Here is a 17467-nt window from a genome sequence, read left to right on the forward strand (position 1 = left end):
TAAGATATTGTACACGGTGCCGTCTGGTCCCTCAACCATGTTCCCTTCGAGATAGCCTGTGCAAACCATGTGGCATACCTGGTTAGGAAATACTATGAGCCTGGTGACAGAAAACAAAGGCGGTCCCAAAGGATCCCCCTCTTACCTGGAGCTTCTGGGGGAAGGGTCCAATTTGAGGGCAACCAGGAAGTGTTGAAAGGCACAGGAGCCGTTTGGTGCCAACATCCAGGATCAAGCAAGGAGCAATTGTCCGCGGCCCAAAGAGCCGTGGCTTGATAACTGACCGGCCACGAGTATGGTGGAACCATAAACTCCATGGCTCGCCAATAGCGACCTTGTGCATGAAGCGTGGGTGTGGGTCCCGTCTCAAAGCCACCTGCAGAGGTGTGGTTGATGAGCACTGATCCTTCCCAAGTCATACCACAATCGCGTGAGGCAGCGATCTTGACATTTGAAGCTCCGCCAGACGTTGTTCCAAGGAGATAGATGACATCGTCCACTGCGAATAGATTGCTCCTATGGGTCGACCAGATTGTGCGACTATGAGCCTCATGACCAATGTCTTGATGGACTCGGAAATATAGCAAGGACTATGGAAGACGAGGTCGGGAGGTGGACAAGGGTGTGGATGCTACGCCCGCCCCGGCTCGCGGCTAAATACGTACCAGTACTGATCAACCACCCAGCTGAGCAGCTCCCAATCGGCACCACCATTTCGGGAGCGAAAAACACTGACGTTGGAGTTGTGACTTCCGGGCCCGAAACGATCTGCGCAAGCCAGCAGGCTACCATCTCCGGGACAGCGTAGTATAGTGGGCGATCCAACATAGACCTAACACCCACGAGAGCGCCGGCTCGATGATGAGCCCACGAGAGAAGAAAAGAGCCGAGTTGCCGAGCGAAGAGCCAGTCTTCTGCTCTCTACCTTGGTAGCTTCGGGCGACCATGTGACCTCACTCAAGTTGAGGGTGGTGTCAGTCATCCATCTTGCTGTGGCCAGATGAGGGCTGCCCACAATCAAGATCAGGCTCAAGGCCCAGGCCATTCGCTCTGCTCCCTTCATTGCTTTTATGATTGGTGTGTGTCAAACATCAACAACAACAACAACAACAACAAATTACATCCAAATGTCATGCATGTCAAAAATGCAGGTGATGAGTGTGCTGTGTGAAGGTACATGAGAGCATGCTCGTGCGGCCTTTGAACATGTAATTTCCTCTTCCTTGCCATCAACCCATAGCCAGAGGAGTTTGGCGGCATGGTGGTAGTTTTGCTGCCGGATCAAATCATATTATTATGATGTTTTACTTGGGAACAGCACGGAGCTCATAGAGCAACCATGTTGCAAACGTCAACAATCCCAAAGAACCGGCTGATGACCCCAAACCCAATCGGCGAACAAAAATTGATGCATGAGGACAGCTGACATGGGTATACCGCCGAAAGAGATGAATGCAGGCAGAACCAACCTTGATGGGTGGCAGCGAGGGGGGTGGGGACAAAGTACAACAAGGTGCTAATGCCAAGGGTAATCTAGCAGCGTCCAAGGAACATCGAGCACGTAAGCGAGGTGCCTGACCAACGCGTGCTGTTGTGACCCAAATCTTGCACTCAAATTTTCCTGCATCCAATCGCGCGCAACTGCAAGCGGGGCTGAGGCGAACCTGAACGGCGACCATGCCCAGCATGGCGTGCGTGGCAATACGAGCACGAGGTGGGAGTGACAGTTTGCGCGCGTAGGCCCACAAACCCGCCACAGCAAGACCAGTACTTGTGCCCTGCAAGTGGAAGCACAAGATGAAAACGAGAATAAGCGTTGCTTAAGCTTTGTGATACTGCTTCGTGGGCTCAGGGCCACGAGTCATAACGGACCAAAACACGGTGGTCAAACTGGGCCGTGGCTGGGTTCTCAAACACGTTCTTCCAGATTGGTTGTAAAACGTTAATGTCCGTGGGCACGCTACGTTCAGAGCAAGATCCCACAGGCAAGGCGTGGCGACAACGACAGTCAGCAAGGCTCAGGTTGCTGGCCAGCTGCCGAAAGCAACTAATGAGTCCGGCGCCATGCATTTTGCTGCGCAACACGTACAGGCTCTCGCCCATAAAGGGAAATTCGTTGTAGATGAGGCCGGCGTCCATGCCCGCCACGAAAGCTCCAGAGATGGCCGTCACAAAGACCAGTCCGGCAATGCCATGCGCCAGCTTACGAAACGTGCGGAGACGTTTCAGGTCCCCCTGTTACAACAACACACGCTCGGTCAAGCCGCTCAAAAGAAAAAGAAAAAGAAAAAAATACAATTTCCTCAGCCGGCCAGTTCTACAAAGAGACAGAGAGGTGAAGAGAAGAAAGGACGTGCCATGAGGAATGCTGACCTGAAGGGGCTGTGCCGGCAAGACGTGGAGCAGGCCAGTGTATAGAGTCATGACGTAGAGCACAAATGCTGATCCCAAATGAGCGGCAAGCCGATATTGACTGCAGGTGTCCGACAAAGGCGGTGAGCATCCTGGATCGCCTGACCGAGTGGCAGGCGGAAAGACAAGAAGGGCCAATAAAACGGTACCTGACACGTGGCGCGTGTTTGCCTTGGGGATCATACTGCAAAACCACCATTTAACACAAGCCCATAAGACGCCGGCACATGCTGCCCACACGTGCTGATACATTTGTTGTTGTTGTCGTACTACGCCCACTCTCTCTCTTTCTTTCTCTTTCAACCTCTCTTTGTGAACGGCCTGGACGGGGCCCGCATCTTGCTCAAGGCTTACATCAAGACCACTCTTCACCATCAGCCAGCCCAATACGCCTTGAAATCCGATGAGACCACCGATAGCCAGTACAACCTGGAGCGAGAATCGCCCAAGAAGAAAAAGAATAGAATTGGTGGTAAGCGCGACAAGGCTGGGTTTGGGCAAACAGTGTAGTGTCAGCAAGCGCAGTTGTGGGCGAGTGCACGTACCGGACGCAGTTGCGGCTGAATTTTCTTTTTCAGGGCAAAGTAAGCGCCGGGCAGGATGAAGGCCATGCCAATCAAACGGCCCCACATGCGGTGTGCGTATTCCATGAAGAAGATTTGCTTAAAGTCCTCGAGTGTCATACCCACAGAGCTGAAGACAATGAGCAGGCAAGTGAGTGGTGGCACGGAGAAAACGCCTTGTCTTGAGTCAAGGATTGGTTGTCGTAGATGTCTGATGGGTGAATGAGCCCAGGTGGGCAGCACCAACATACTATTTGTACTCTGGGAACTGCTTATAATGCTCAAACTCAGCCTCCCATTCGGCCTGAGTTGTAGGAGCTTTCATGCCCTTGATGGGGTGCCACTTGGTCATGGAGAGACCACTCTCCGTAAGGCGGGTTACGCCTCCTAATCCGATTAGGCAGTACATGCTGAGTAGGTGAAGCAGAGAAACTGCGATCCAAGCCACAAGACTCGGCAAACCTACCGAGAACTACAGCACCGAAGATGAGGGACGTGCAGCCGAGCATCCAAGCGCCAACTTGAAGCTGAGAGGATCGCAAGGAGGAGACGGCATCGGCGGCAGCGGCAGGGGTGGCTGCAGTGGCATTGAAGCGCACGGGGCTGCGGAGAAACGACTGGTGGGGCAGAGCAGCCATCGAGAGGCAATGACTGAGTGAGTGTGTTTCTGTTGGCTCCGTAAAAAGGGAGAGAGAAAACAAGGCGCGGCTTGGATGGCCTTACCGTCAGCTTCGTGGGGGCAGCAGGTCGGATGCATAACCGACAGGTTGCTCCCAGCGCGGGAAGGGCTCGAAGAGCGCGCAACATTGTACTAGGACTTGGTCGAGCCTGTGGCACGAATGAAAGAGGGGCAGTGGGAGTGAGTATATCTGTCGCATAGATGACTAGACGACGGCCCTGTCAAGCGCTTGCAGAACAAGCCGGGGCTATCCACGCCCAAGAACAGCCTGAGACACAGGCATCATGGGAGAGCTCGGCGAGGGTGCCAGGACAGACCTCTTGCGTCGTGTCACACGAGTCGAATAAAATGAAATCAAACACACACACACACACACACACACACACACACACACACACACACACACACAGAAATAATTGTCAGCAAGGGAAAGAGGCTGCAATACACACACACACACACACAAAAAAAAAAAAAAGGAGAAAGTGTTGCTTGTTCATGAATGCCGGCGAATAGCGGTATTCGTGTTCATGCAACCGACAAGCGCGAGGCGGTCCTTTGACGTTTGAATGGATGTTGAGCTGGATAAGGTTGGAACGAGGTGGGTGGGGACGTAGGATTCGAGAGGTAACAGCTGAGACTGCTTGATTGATCAGAAGATTTGATTATTATTATTCTTCTCACATGGGCGGGATTGTGCCCGCTCATGATAAAGGCGGCGAAGGGTCGAACCAGGCTTGCATGGCCTTGGCGTGCCAACTGAGGGCAAATTGGTACAGTCGCCAGTCGAAAGGGTCGACATCCGACGAGAGATGTTGCTGTGCCTCGCTGGCAGAGTAATGACTGCGTGCGCCGGTGGGCCTGAGATTCACAAGGTGACTCGGATCAAGAGTACCTCCGAACATGCATTGAAACAGGGCAACAGAATTTTCCCACTCGTCGGTGAGTCCAATGAAAGCAAAGCGAGTGCGCAAGATGTGCAGCGCTTGTTGAAAGTGTTGTTCCGTGAGGTCAAATTGTTGAGCACAGCCCAAGCCAATGAGCATCTTGGTTTGACAGCCGGCGATGCCTGGATAGCGCACAAAGCTAGCAAGGTCGGTCACGCTCTTGCGCATGATGTCACGCTGTGAGCGCGGCATGCCGCTGGCATGGAGGTTATTGTGATAAGCGGACCAGAGTCGGGTGCGTGGATCTCGAAACATCCCCACAAACTTCAGCCCAGTGTTGAGCAGGTCCTCTTTTCGAACAGGGGTATGCCCGTAGCGAGGCGGCAGCATGCGTTGTAAGTCACAATTTTCGCTAGTAATGTACTCTGCATTGAACTCGGCCAGGGTAGATACCTTCACTTGCGGAACTAGGTCTATCGGCCACACAGGGTCGGCGTGGCCGTCATTAAGGTACAGGAAATGGTGACAACGACACATGCACAATTGTTTCGGGCACAGGCACATCGAAGTGCAAACCAACCGGAAGGAAGTCGTGGGCAGATAAAATGGTACAAGGTGGTCGCAAAAGAGGTCCCGCTCTTGGGAAAGTGGATCCAGCGGAACGGTCCCAAAGGCATGGGCCCGCGATCACGATTGCACTTGTGCTCGAAAGCCGAGGTCGTGCGTGCGGGCTCGAAACTCCCTTGGCCTCGATCAGCCCAGCAGAGCAGCAAAAGAAGGGCCCACACGGGCCGACCGAGGCGCCCACGCCTGCTCGTCAACGCCATGCCGTGGGCATCTCAAGGTCAACACGAGCTCCGCCAACACCTGGCCCCAGCTCAGGCCCAACCCCCGACTTGTGCTCACTTCCGCGCGGACACAAAAACGCTGACATTGCTCTTCTGTCTGCAATAGCTGTTGTTGCTACAATGTTCTCTCCTCTCAATTTTCACTTGTTGCCATCTTCGATTGTTTTCAAGTTTTTTTTTTCGGGGCAACAGTACAATGGCAGCCGAGGTCGAAGCACCCCAACAGACGCATGGCGAGGAGGTCAAGCAGCCTTCCCACCTGCGTTCCTTCATCGCTGGTGGCATCGGTGGTACGGCTCTTGTGGTCGTGGGTCACCCCTTTGATACCGTCAAGGTACGTAGCACTGACAGCCCTCGTCCTCAAACGGCTCTCACTGGCTCGCATGCAGAGTCTGAAAGAACACGCGCCAGCTCACTTGCCTGCCGCGTTCAGGTTAAGATCCAGACCATGACCCCTGGTGTTGGCCCTCAGTACACTGGTGTCATGGACTGTGCCCGCCAAACGTTGGCGCAGGTGTGTCAATCGCCACTGACCGCAATGACATGCGCTCCCTCCAGAAAACACATGGCAAAGAAAAAATAACTCCGAGCCATTCTCGATCCCTCACCTTGTTGACCTTCTTCGGTGCTGGCGAGTGCAGCAAGGCTTCCGGGGCCTTTACAACGGTGTCTTGGCCCCCCTGGCCGGCGTGACACCCATGTTTGCGCTCTGCTTCTTTGGATACAGGTACGCGATCCACTCGTGTTTAAGCGACAGCTGACTGCACGTGCACCTGCAATGGCTGATGTGATTTTTTTTCTTTTGTCATCTTTGACTTTCCAATGGGATGTTTTGGTTTGACACGGCCCCAAAAAAAACATGTGTTCAAAAGCACCCGGTTCTTCCTGGCCTCGCCCCCTCTCAACCAAAGCTCACCGAATCACTGGTCATCATGACGCTTTTGGCAGTGTGGGCAAGGATATGTTCTGCGATGCCGATGCCTTTGATCCCCACAATCTCAAGCTGGTGCAGATTGGTGAGCTGGTGACCCAAACATCAGAAGCAGCTCTGCACCCAAAGCTACTGCCAGCCCCCCTTTCCTCGTTGCTCTCTTTCTCTGACTTGCCTCTCTTCTCCACTCCTAGGTTTGGCCGGTGCGACGTCTGCCGCTTTCACCACGCCTCTGCTGGCCCCCGGCGAACGCGTCAAGTGCCTTTTGCAGTCTCAGGTATGTTCTGCGCATGCGCAGGCCATATTGTTTGATCTTGAAGACATCGACACCCCAGACATACATCAACCTTCATGTCAACCCATTTGGGCCATAGGACCCCAAGAACCCCAAGTACAGCGGCACTGGGGATGCTTTCAAGAAAATCTACAAGGAGGGCGGTCTGCGCTCCGTGAACCGCGGCTTCACTGGCACCTTTCTGCGTGATGCGTGCGTTGGCCACATGCACTTTCTTATCCCAGCCCGCTTGCTACGCGTCTTGCCTCTGTGCCTTACCATGTGCATGTCATCCCCTTGATTTGCTGCCACTACAGGACGGGCTCGGCTTTTTACTTTAGCAGCTACGAGTACCTGAAGGTTTTGTTTACGCCTGAGGGCCAGGTGCGTTTAGGGTGGCCTGCATCGCTGCAGAAGCACGAGGCTTGTCATGGGCAAGGGCAAATGGTCAAGCAATGAGCGCCTCGTTTCACTTCCCCAATGCTGATTTGTTTAATTACCACTTAATATAGACGTCCCCGAGCGTGGTTGGCACGCTTGTGGCTGGTGGTCTTGCCGGCATGCTCAACTGGACAGCCATGCTTCCTCTCGACACGCTCAAGACGCGCCTGCAGGTTTGTCAGCCAACTCACCTGTGCGCTTGCTCTTTTTCCAAGGCGATGGACAGTCTGGCAGTCTCACGACGCTGTGGGTGTCTTGATGGACAGGTCGCCCCAGAGGGCAAGTATGGTAACATTCACCACGTCTTTGCCGACATCATGCGCAACGAGGGTACGTCACCCAAGTCCGGGCCCAGAATAACTCGAGGGCTGCCATCTTGACAACTCACCTTTTGCCTGCCTTCTTCAGGCCCACGTGCGCTGTTCCGCGGCTTCTCTGCGGCTATGGTCCGCGCTTTCCCGGCCAACGCAGCTTGCTTCTTTGGCTACGAGGGTGCTCTCAAGTTCATGGACTGGCTTGGACTCGATTAAAAGGCTTATGAGAGCCAGTAGCTTGAGAACCTAGATTTGTTCTAGTCCTTGATGTCTTTGACCTTCCCTGTACTGCGCGTTTGCTGTTTTATCATTGATTAATCGGAGGCGGCATGAACCTTTTCCTTGTTGATTGCGATGGGATATTTGACATGTGAAGCTCCACAAAGCTCCTGCAACAACAACAACGTTGGCTAATGTCAGATTTTTGCTCTTCACACACAAACAGCAAACACACATACGAGATGGTGCTGGCAACATCGACGACGTCACAGTGTCAATTATTTTTTGCGTTGAGGATTCAGCACAGATACGAGAGTTGGCTGCGGATGAGACATCTGGATTATTTTCGCACTTTGAACGCAGCACGCTTGTTCGATTCAGATTCGTTCACTGCCCGAGCTAATCATTTTGAGTCCTTATCATTGATCGGCCGTCTTGGCCACGACTTTGTCCAACAATCGCGGAGGACACCATGAAAGGCCACGGCTCGCGGTTCGGACGGGGGCGGAAACTTGCAGCGCGCCCGCTCATGTTTCTACTAGTGCTGGTGCTATTGACTTGGAACGCCGTGCCAGCGCACGGACGCCGTGGAGACGACCAGCTTCCCAGCTGTGATGCCGCACGCGCAAGTTACGAGGGTGGCAAGCTCTACGATGTTCTGGGTCTAAAGCGCAGCGCTTCGGCAAAGGACATCAAAAAGTGGGTTTTTCCTTGTTGCACGTTGTCGTGCGTCGGTCGCTGAAAGAAACCTCTTCCACCATAACCACTTCTCATGTGGCCCTGTGACATCGTGTCAACTTTTGCTGATGCTGGGTGTCTCGGCTGCATTCCCTGGTCTGGCAGGCACTTCAAACGCATGTCCGTCAAGTGTCACCCAGACAAAGACCGCGAGAGCTCAAACGCTGAAGATAATTTCATTGCCATCGCGGCCGGTAAGGTGGCTTTGCCGAATAACAGGGCATTTGCAGCCAGTTTTGGAGGCATAGTGTGTGCCATTCGAGTTTCTCATTGACCCCTCTGCGTTTTTTTTGATGGCAGCCTACGAAACATTGGGAGACGAGACGAAACGCAAGGAATACGACACATATGGCTCGCCCAACCAGCGCGGCGGGCCAGATGGAGGCTCTCCTCACCGTGGTACCAACGATCAGTATGCTTGGAAGCCCAAGCAATATCAAGACGTTAATGTTGATGATATTTTCAAGTCCTTCTTTGGTGGGAATACGGGAGGTGGGAGCGGCAAACCAGGCAGCTTTCACTATTCGTTTGGTGGAGCTCGGCCCGGTGACGCTGGCGACGATGATTTCGAGAACTTGTTTCGTGATTTCAACTTTGGAAGCTTTGGTCAAAAGCGTCGACGCTCGTCAGCCGGTAAGACTCGATAAATTTTTTTCCTCGTTACTTTGTGGTCCCTATACAATTGCTCGGTGCATGCGGTTGACTGGGCATGCTTTCCAACGAACCATCCTGCGCGTCCGCGTAGGCACTCGACGGACGCAAGGGTCTGGTGATAGGGCAAGGTTTGCACATGTGCCCGAACGCAGGCACACCGGTCCAGACGCTGCAGGTGCAGGTATGAGAGCTTTCCGCATATGGCATGTCCTGGGTAGCAGCCACCTGTGTCGCTCTGTGTCAATGTTTGTTTGTTTTTTACCATGCGCGCACTGGACTTGATGCCTGTTTGCCGCTTTTTGGTTTGCTTTCTTTTGTTTTTTGTTTTTTTACAGACAACCCGTTTGGTGCCATTAACGACATCTTTGGCGCCGCGTTTGGGGGACTGTTTGGCGATCAGCCCACGCCGCCTCCTCCAGCCTCACCCAACAGGTATGTGGTGTTTTGTTTCACGCATACGTTTGACAGGCTTGTAGATGCAGGACGTGTACCTTCTGTTCTTATCGGTAATTTGGCTCGGTAGATTTTCCAAGGCTAGGCCAGGTGCGAAGAGCAAGTCAAGCACAAAGAGCAAGTCTAGCACAAAGAGCAAGTCAAGCACAAAGAGCAAGTCAAGCACAAAGAGCAAGTCAGGCACAAAGTCTCGACAGACAGCAAGCCCGGGCAAGTCATCTGCGCAATCTCAGAAGGCATCAACAAGGTCAAACCAAAAGGCCAAAGCTGCCAATGGTGCCAAACGTACGATTCTCAAACCTATCCCGATGATTTCATTGCTTGTCGTCATGCTCACGTCTCGCATCATACACATGTGGTTTCTTGGGATGTGCATGCGCAGAGCGATGTCGCTATACGCTGGCAGGAGGCGAGGTGTGCTCGTAACATCTGTCTACCGTCCTCGAGTCCGGTCATGGACGTTCGACTTTCAAGGATTTTACTTTAGTTTTCCTCTGAATTTTTTTTGAATTTTTTTTTTCTTTTTCGAGCGATTTCCTCAATCTTGCAAACAAGCCGTTCACATCTGCTTGCTCTTGAACGTGCTCGTGGTGCGTTGTCATATATGTGATTGCCCTGCGGGCGTTTGAAACCACCACTCTTTAATTTGAGCCCTTTAATTTAATTGACATGTGCGTGCAGTTTTTGAAACACATGTTCGCCTCTTCGGCTTTGAAAGAAGAAAGTGGATGCAGCCTATGCCGAGCCTATGTGTGGTTCGTCTGCTCAAACATGGCCAAACAATTCAAGCCAAGGCTGCAAACTGTAAACTGGAGAACCTTTTCCCTCGCACGGGCTGAATATGGCTCTTGAACGATTTTGTTATTGTCTGTGTATGACTCTCAAAATCATCAATCAGAAGGAGACGCTGCTGTGTGTCATTCAATGTGGAGCCGCGGTTGCAGCGCCAAGTGGCAAGAACAACAGAAAACCAAGTCGGAATCGGAAAGAGGAGCCGCAGCCACACGTCGCCACCACTCTGGGGCGCAGGCGCCAGTCGGTCATGTTGGCCCGAGCAAACGAAGCGTCGGGAAATGGGGGAATCAGGCAAAACGGGCAGAAGTTTCAAGCGGGAAGAAGGTAGGAATAGTGAAAAGCAGCAGCCGCGTGATGGCTGGTGCACACGAATGTCCAACAAACGGACCGACAACTCGATAATAGACACATTTAAAACACGAAGACACAGACGGACAGACGGAAAGGCGGACAGGTGGACAGACAGCCACACGTTGTGGACGCAAGCAAAGCACATACCACGCGTTAGGGGAGACACGGACACAAACAGGAACACACGACTAGGGGTTGAATCTCGCAAACAATCAAACAAAGAGGAGAGCTGGCTCAGACGGGGAGGATGTTCTGGGTGCCCTTGAGGTCCACGTGGCGCAGCTTAATGTAGACGTCAGTTCCATGGTCCTGCATGGTTTGAAATGAAATGTCACCTCCGAAAAAGCGGGCGTAGGCTCGGGCCATGGGCAAACCAAATCCTTCGCCAGCCATGGGGCGGTTGGCATAGTCGCCCACTCCCTGGGGTTGCTCAAGCAGCGAGGCGGCATCCAGGCCCTGGGCGGTGGAAAAGGCAAAGTCAAAGACGCGGTCTTGGTGGTCCTGGGAGATACCGCCGCCCTTGTCCGAAACAATGATGGTTGTCTCCGATGGTCCACCGTGGACAGTGACCTGAACTTGGGGAATGTCGTCTTCGTCCAGAAAACGAGTCGAGTCTCGGATGGCACGCTCGGCAGTGGCACGGATGGCATTCTTGAAGATTTCGAGCAGGATGTATTGAATGTGTCGGACAACCTGATGAGGCCAGGGTCACGAGGCCAGGGGTCAAACGGGTGCGTGGGGTGATGCACACGCGATTGTGAGGGCATGTGACGAGGAACAGAGCGTGGCTCACCCTTACGAATGCAGTGATGGATAGCGAGGGTAGAGGTAGCTTACATAAGGCAAGGCGGTGGTCTGCTCGATGTTGAGGTCCATGTGGGGGCTGAGGCCGTTGACATCGCGCGAAATCAGGAACGCTCGCTTGTAGGTGGCTTTGATGACGGCTCGAATGTTTACATCGTGGTCGATAACGCCGATGAGATGCGAGTGAGGCTGGGGATGGAGATGTTGCTGGATGATGGCAAGGTGTTGTTCGGCAAGAAGGCGCCGACCAATGCGACAGGTAATGAAGCGGTTAATAAAGCGGTTCAGGACTTCTGGGGCCAAGTGCGGGGCAAGTTCCTTGCTGGCTCGAGCAAGTTGAGGGAGGGCCGAGTTGCCCTGTTTCAGGCCCTCTATCATGAGGGTGTTGAATTTGCTAAGGTCCGCTTGCGTCTTGATGTGTTTGATGGCCTTCATTTGCATAAAGACGTTGACGTAGTCATTGTGGATAAACTGCATGAAGGGGTTGATGCCGCAGATGTAGGGCAGGTCGTGAATATCGATGATACGGGTGGCCAGACGAACGGGCAGAATTTTGTAAAGGAGGATGCCGGTCTGCAGCTGGTTGTGCTCGACATTGGACGAGAAGTTCAGGAGGTCAGATACGGAGACCGGGGGATATGAGAGACGGGCAGTGTTGGCAATGCTATCGTCGTAGAAAGAGAGGGCTCGCCGCTGCCTCCTGCTCAGATTTACATTTGCGAAAGCCATGTGGGCTCGCAGGTGAGCACAGCGGGCAACCAGTGTTCGGGGAGCAGTGGCACACATGAGTTCGGTCGTGAGTCTCTATTGATCGTGCTTGATGGTAGGCAAGATGATGGTGTGTGCATGAACTGGACTGGGCGACGGGCTTGAAATCAGAACGCCGGAAGTGTTGCGATCGGCTGGTGTTGGGTACGGCGAGGCGAAGGTGAAGGGGGACTCGTCCTCGATGAAAAAGGCTGGGCGAAGACCGGCGTGACGCGTCTCCAGCGGACCATACTGCCTGCCCGCTGCAGAGGGGGCGGGGTATCGCTGAACGGCCCTGCTGTTGAGGTTGGACAATAATGTATGCCAGCACGACCCGACCAGTGCGATGAGTTGTGTGGTAGTGGTGGGCCGCCTAGTTGGTGAAGTACGGAGCGAGCCGGCCAGCGCCAAGACAGTCAGGGATTGAATCACCGCCGGCAAAAGCCCAAGAAGACAATCACAAAGGTAACATTAGAGAAAGACGGCCGGGGTTCAAGAGAGAGACAGAGAGAGAGAGAGAGGGAGCGAGAGAGAGGGAGAGAGAGAGAGTTCAAGAGAGTTCAAGAGAGAGAGGGCAGCGCGCGCGAGAGAGAGAGAGAACTCGGAGAGCAAGGAGAGCGAAAATAATTCAAACTGAAATAAATGTACAACAGCAACAGCAACAACAACAACAACAAAAAACAGTGACAGGGTGGTGGGAGGCTTTGAGGGCAAGTGGCGGCCTTCTTCTCAATACACCCAGCGGTTTGCTTTAACAAATTGGCAGTCTGTGTGTGTGTGTGTGTGTGTGTGTGTGTGTGTGTGTGTGTGTGTGTGTGTGTGTGTGTGTGTGTGTGTGTGTGTGTGTGTGGTTGATGGTGTTCGTTCAGTGTACTATCTGACCAGCCAACCTGTTTCCTGAGGCTCGTGTGATGGCTCGGCCATAATCGGATCTGACAGGGTGGGGCAGAAGCTCGACTGTTTGTGATTGTTGTGGCCGCCGATTCAAATTTAGATCCGAGGGGTATAATTTATCTTCAACGAATCCACACTTCGTGTGAAGATGAGTTACCATCCGTTACAGCTTGAGAACGCTTGGTAGTCATTTCGTCTGACAAATACCCAATGTCAGCCCTTTGCCAGACGTTTTAATTCGCGAAAACAGTGAGAGAACCGGCATTTGGATGCTGACTAGGCGTGAGAGAGAAAAGAGAGCGAGAGAGAGAGAGCGAGAGAGAGAGAGAGAGAGAGAAAAGAGAGAGAGAGAGAGAGAGAGATTGAGAGAGAGAGAGAGAGTTTGAGAGAGAGAGAGAGAGCGAGAGAGAGAGAGATTTAGAGAGAGAGAGAAAGAGATCACACAAAACAACAACGTTTTCCATCTCTCGTCAGTGACCGCCCCCTCCTCCACCACCTGCTCGTTTTGTCTGCCCGGGTTCTGCCGATTGGCGGTCCGCCCGCCTTTTCTGGCTGGTTTTGGCTGTTGGATATCGTTCACGCGCTGCCGCTGTGCTCACGCCATGGTGGTGCTTGGCTCGCTACAGGTGCCTTGTGACGTGACCAGAGCACGGAATCGTTTCTCATTCTGTACGTTTCGCTGCTGATGGTGATGATGATGCGCTCGAGCTCGTGCTCTCGCGCGCGTTCCTGCCCCTTTGAAAACCATTGGCATTCGACTTTTCCCTCAGCCATTCGACAGCATTCACATTCACATTCGCTCACGCACGCGCGCACACACACGCACACACACATACACACACACAACTGCCCTGGCGCCGCGCAACAACTTGATCGCGTTCCTACCTTCCTATGCCCGCCCCGAGATGGGGAGGGAGGGTAGCCACGCTCGCGCTAGAGGCTGACTATCTTGTCCGTTCGTCTTTCTGCGCGTTCAGCATCCCACCTTATCCACCATCATAACACCATCATAATGGTCTACCGTGTTTCCCCCTTCCCCAATCCACTGTTTGAGATGCGCTGCCAGCCCCTTGATCATGATGTGATGACACTTCTTCGTCGCGGCGGACGAACAGACGTGGACCAAGCGCGTGCGCCCTTGCTCGTTGGTCCAGATGATCAAGGGGGACCGCGTGTTCCACTTAAACTTCCGTTCAATCTCGGCCCTTGCATCGAGCCAGGGGCACGATGCATTCCCCACACAGTCTTGTGCATGCCTTGGCGCTGTCCCTCCTCCCAATCTCGCTGCGTCTTGCCCAAACACCATCCTCGTGCTGCCGATTTCCAGTCATTTTTCTTCTCTTGCTGCTGTCTTCAATTTGCTCTGCTCAATTCCATTGAAACTCGTGCACAGTCAACGCATAGCAAGGCCCATCTCTGCCCACCCATTCCATCACTCTTTTGCGTTCCGCCAAACACCTTCTATCCAGTACGGTGGTCCATGCTCACCATCAGCCATGCTCCACGTTGCGCCTCCCCACCAGGGCCCCGCCCTGCAATTTGTGCCTGTATCCAGCGTCATGGCATCCGATAACGTGGAGTGGCAATCCATCCAATTCAAGGAGGATGAGCTGAAGGAGATCAAGGAGACCTTTGCCAACTTTGATAAAGACGGCAACGGTCATGTGACCGCCGACGAACTCAAGGAACTCTTCCGCGAGATCGGTGAAGCCGTACCAGGGTGAGTCGACCTTGTGGTCGTGGTCGTGGTCGTGGCACTCGCAGTTCTGAAGCAAAGACCGCTCATGGAGCTGAAGATTGAAAAATGGTATTTTCACCGGTCTGCTTGATGCCGCCCAATCAGCTATCAACTGCGGCAGATGATTGAAGAAGTGGACGCGGACAAGTCTGGCACCATCGAATTTGATGAGTTTCTAAACATGATTCGCAAGGCCCGGGTGAGCGGTGGCCGTGGCACTGGTACCCTTTATCGTCTCCAAGGTATGTTCGATCAAACAATGAGTCACATTGAAACCTGGCTCGCCTACTCTCATGCCCGTCCATCCCCCACTTCCCCTGGCCGTACTTGTGCTTGCATCATGCGTCAGGCAAGGTTCGTGCCAACATCAAGAAGATGGGCGGCACCAGTGCTGCTTCAGCAGCTGCCACGACGCACTCATACAGTGATGAAGAGACGGTATGTCCCGGTCATCCGAGCCACCTTTTTTTCATTTTTATTTATTTTTTATTTATGTATGGTTTCTTTTTGGTGATCCTTGGTATGCAGGTGGCCTTTGCCGATTGGATCAACTATACCTTGGCTGAGGACCCGGATCTCAGCAGCGTCCTGCCCATTCCCAATGTACGAGACACTCCTCCTCGTCGATACGCCTCTTGACCGTAGCCTGCCTCTCATTGTCTTTGGGATGATGACTGTAGGACCATCCGGACAAGCTGTTCAAGGCAGTGCACAACGGTTTGGTCGTGGCCAAGCTCATCAACTCAGCCGTGAGTGATACGATCGATGAGCGCGCCCTGAACAAGAGCAACCTCAACACCTTCAACATTGGCGAGAACCAGACCCTCAACGTCAACAGTGCTGCTGCCATTGGTAGGTCGCCGCACCAGCTCAACGCCTTGCACAAGGAGTGGCCGATGTCCCAATTTCTTGGATGTCTCTGATGCTCACTTGTGGCGACTGTTGCCCCTGCATGTGTGTGCGGCACCGCTTGTAGGTGTCAATATCACCAACATTGGGGCCCAGGACTTGATCGATGGAACCCCACACATTGTCTTGGGTCTGCTTTGGCAAATCATTCGCATCGGCTTGTTGTCCAAGATCAACGTGCGCGATGTGCCCGGCCTGACGGCCCTTCTGCTTGACGGCGAAGAGCTGAGCGACTTCCTCGCGCTCTCTCCAGAGGAGAAGCTTTTGCGCTGGGTCAACTACCACCTTGAACGTGCCGGTACCGCCAAACGCATTTCTAACTTTGGCGGTGACATCAAGGTGCGTTGGAATCAAGCCCCCCTTTTTTTTTTTTTTTTTCCAATTTTTTTTTTTTTTCAAATCGCGAGTGCTCTTGGCTGGCTTGCTTATCAGCCTGCTTGCCGCGCATATCACGACGCTTCTCACCGCCCTTGGTCACACACCGTACCTGCTCGTCACTGAATTTTTAGGACTCGGAGGCATACACCTTCCTGCTCGCTCAGATTGCTCCTGCCGAGTATGGGGTAGACACCTCCGCACTGGACATTCTTGACGACACACAGCGGGCTGAAGCTGTCCTCAACAACGCCGATAAGCTTGGCTGCCGCAAGTTTGTGACGGCTCGCGACATTGTCAAGGGCAATCCCAAGCTCAATCTTGCTTTCGTGGCCAACCTCTTCAACAACTTCCCAGCCTTGCACGTCGAGGGCAACGCCGGCGAGTATGAGCTCAACGATGTGGATGGCGAGACGCGTGAGGAGCGCACTTTCCGCAACTGGATGAACTCGCTTGGCGTGAACCCCTTTGTGTACAGCCTCTACTCAGACCTCAACCACGGTATCATTCTGCTGCAACTTATCGACAAGGTCAAGCCGGGTTCAGTCGACTGGGAGAAGCGCGTCAATAAGCCCCCCTTTAAAAAGTTTCAGGCTCACATGAAGAGCATTGAGAACTGCAATTATGCCGTGGAGCTGGGCAAGCAGCTCGGCCTGAGCCTCGTTGGCATTGGTGGCTCAGACATTTACGCGGGCAACAAGCTTCTCATCCTGGGCTTTGTTTGGCAGCTCATGCGCGGCTACACGATCAAAATTTTGCAAACCCTTTCGGGCTCAGACGCTCTTATTTCAGATGCGGAGATTGTTGCGTTCATCAACGAGCGTCTTACCGGCGCTGGCAAGCCCACCATCTCCAGCTTCAAGGACGACTACATCAGCACTAGCCTGCCCATTTTCCATATTCTCGAGACCATCCGTCCCGGAGTTGTGCGCGCAGACATGGTTCATGACCCCCCTTCATCGGAAGAGGAGAAAATCGCCAACGCCAAGTTGGCCGTCTCCCTGGCCCGCAAGGTTGGCGCTGGTGTCTACGCGTTGCCCGAAGACATTGTCGAGGTCAAGCCCAAGATGATCTTGACCATCTTTGCCTGCCTGCAAGCGCGTATTATGCGCGGCAAGTAAAGCCCCGTGAGCGCGGCAGAGGCGGGTTGCTCTTGGCTACCGAGTCGGCATGGTAGAAGCATCCCTCTACCATGGCTTGGCGCACGGCCTCATCCTGGCTCGTGCGTTCTTCCTTTTCATCATCCGCTAGCCCAATGTTTAATGTCCACATGCTTGTTCTATCTTTGTTATTGTATCGTGTGCTCTGGTACTGGCAAGTCCCTGGTGTCTTGCTTAACCATATCTATGCGTGAATTTTCATGCTCACCCGCGTTTTGTTGATTTGCATTCACATGACATTGTCGGTCAATCAAACGCGTTAAATTACTTGGGATTGTCAGTCA

General features: G+C 53.3%; 5 protein-coding genes across 5 annotated transcripts; 3 read left to right on the forward strand and 2 right to left on the reverse strand.

The window, feature by feature from the left end:
* Nucleotides 1–1304: 1304 nt before the first annotated feature.
* On the reverse strand, nucleotides 1305–3613 carry MONBRDRAFT_14857 (uncharacterized protein; the record flags this gene model as incomplete). The annotated part of the gene is made up of 11 exons (XM_001743362.1): nucleotides 1305–1372; nucleotides 1470–1533; nucleotides 1665–1778; nucleotides 1873–1960; nucleotides 2090–2235; nucleotides 2374–2473; nucleotides 2562–2596; nucleotides 2767–2841; nucleotides 2958–3105; nucleotides 3227–3362; nucleotides 3442–3613. 11 exons carry the CDS (start codon nucleotides 3611–3613, stop codon nucleotides 1305–1307), a joined length of 1146 nt encoding a protein of 381 aa, XP_001743414.1.
* A 1928-nt stretch (nucleotides 3614–5541) lies between these two features.
* Nucleotides 5542–7726, forward strand: MONBRDRAFT_17649 (uncharacterized protein). The gene is made up of 10 exons (XM_001743040.1): nucleotides 5542–5720; nucleotides 5820–5900; nucleotides 6028–6113; nucleotides 6335–6402; nucleotides 6512–6594; nucleotides 6692–6804; nucleotides 6909–6975; nucleotides 7104–7205; nucleotides 7299–7362; nucleotides 7441–7726. The coding sequence occupies exons 1-10, from the start codon at nucleotides 5583–5585 to the stop codon at nucleotides 7560–7562; spliced, it is 924 nt and encodes a 307-aa protein (XP_001743092.1). The 5' UTR covers nucleotides 5542–5582; the 3' UTR covers nucleotides 7563–7726.
* Nucleotides 7727–8037: 311 nt separating this feature from the next.
* MONBRDRAFT_5844 (uncharacterized protein) lies at nucleotides 8038–9989 on the forward strand (the record flags this gene model as incomplete). The annotated part of the gene is made up of 5 exons (XM_001743041.1): nucleotides 8038–8264; nucleotides 8409–8497; nucleotides 8604–8936; nucleotides 9293–9389; nucleotides 9941–9989. 5 exons carry the CDS (start codon nucleotides 8038–8040, stop codon nucleotides 9987–9989), a joined length of 795 nt encoding a protein of 264 aa, XP_001743093.1.
* An 801-nt stretch (nucleotides 9990–10790) lies between these two features.
* Nucleotides 10791–12089, reverse strand: MONBRDRAFT_5845 (uncharacterized protein; the record flags this gene model as incomplete). Its single annotated transcript, XM_001743363.1, has 2 exons — nucleotides 10791–11249; nucleotides 11394–12089. The coding sequence occupies 2 exons, from the start codon at nucleotides 12087–12089 to the stop codon at nucleotides 10791–10793; spliced, it is 1155 nt and encodes a 384-aa protein (XP_001743415.1).
* A 2471-nt stretch (nucleotides 12090–14560) lies between these two features.
* On the forward strand, nucleotides 14561–17450 carry MONBRDRAFT_17650 (uncharacterized protein; the record flags this gene model as incomplete). The annotated part of the gene is made up of 7 exons (XM_001743042.1): nucleotides 14561–14721; nucleotides 14845–14960; nucleotides 15089–15177; nucleotides 15268–15342; nucleotides 15420–15591; nucleotides 15716–15987; nucleotides 16158–17450. 7 exons carry the CDS (start codon nucleotides 14561–14563, stop codon nucleotides 17142–17144), a joined length of 1872 nt encoding a protein of 623 aa, XP_001743094.1. The 3' UTR covers nucleotides 17145–17450.
* Nucleotides 17451–17467: the final 17 nt, after the last annotated feature.

Source organism: Monosiga brevicollis, genomic scaffold (assembly GCF_000002865.3).
Source record: "Monosiga brevicollis MX1 MONBRscaffold_3 genomic scaffold, whole genome shotgun sequence".
In the NCBI taxonomy this organism is placed as follows: domain Eukaryota; class Choanoflagellata; order Craspedida; family Salpingoecidae; genus Monosiga; species Monosiga brevicollis.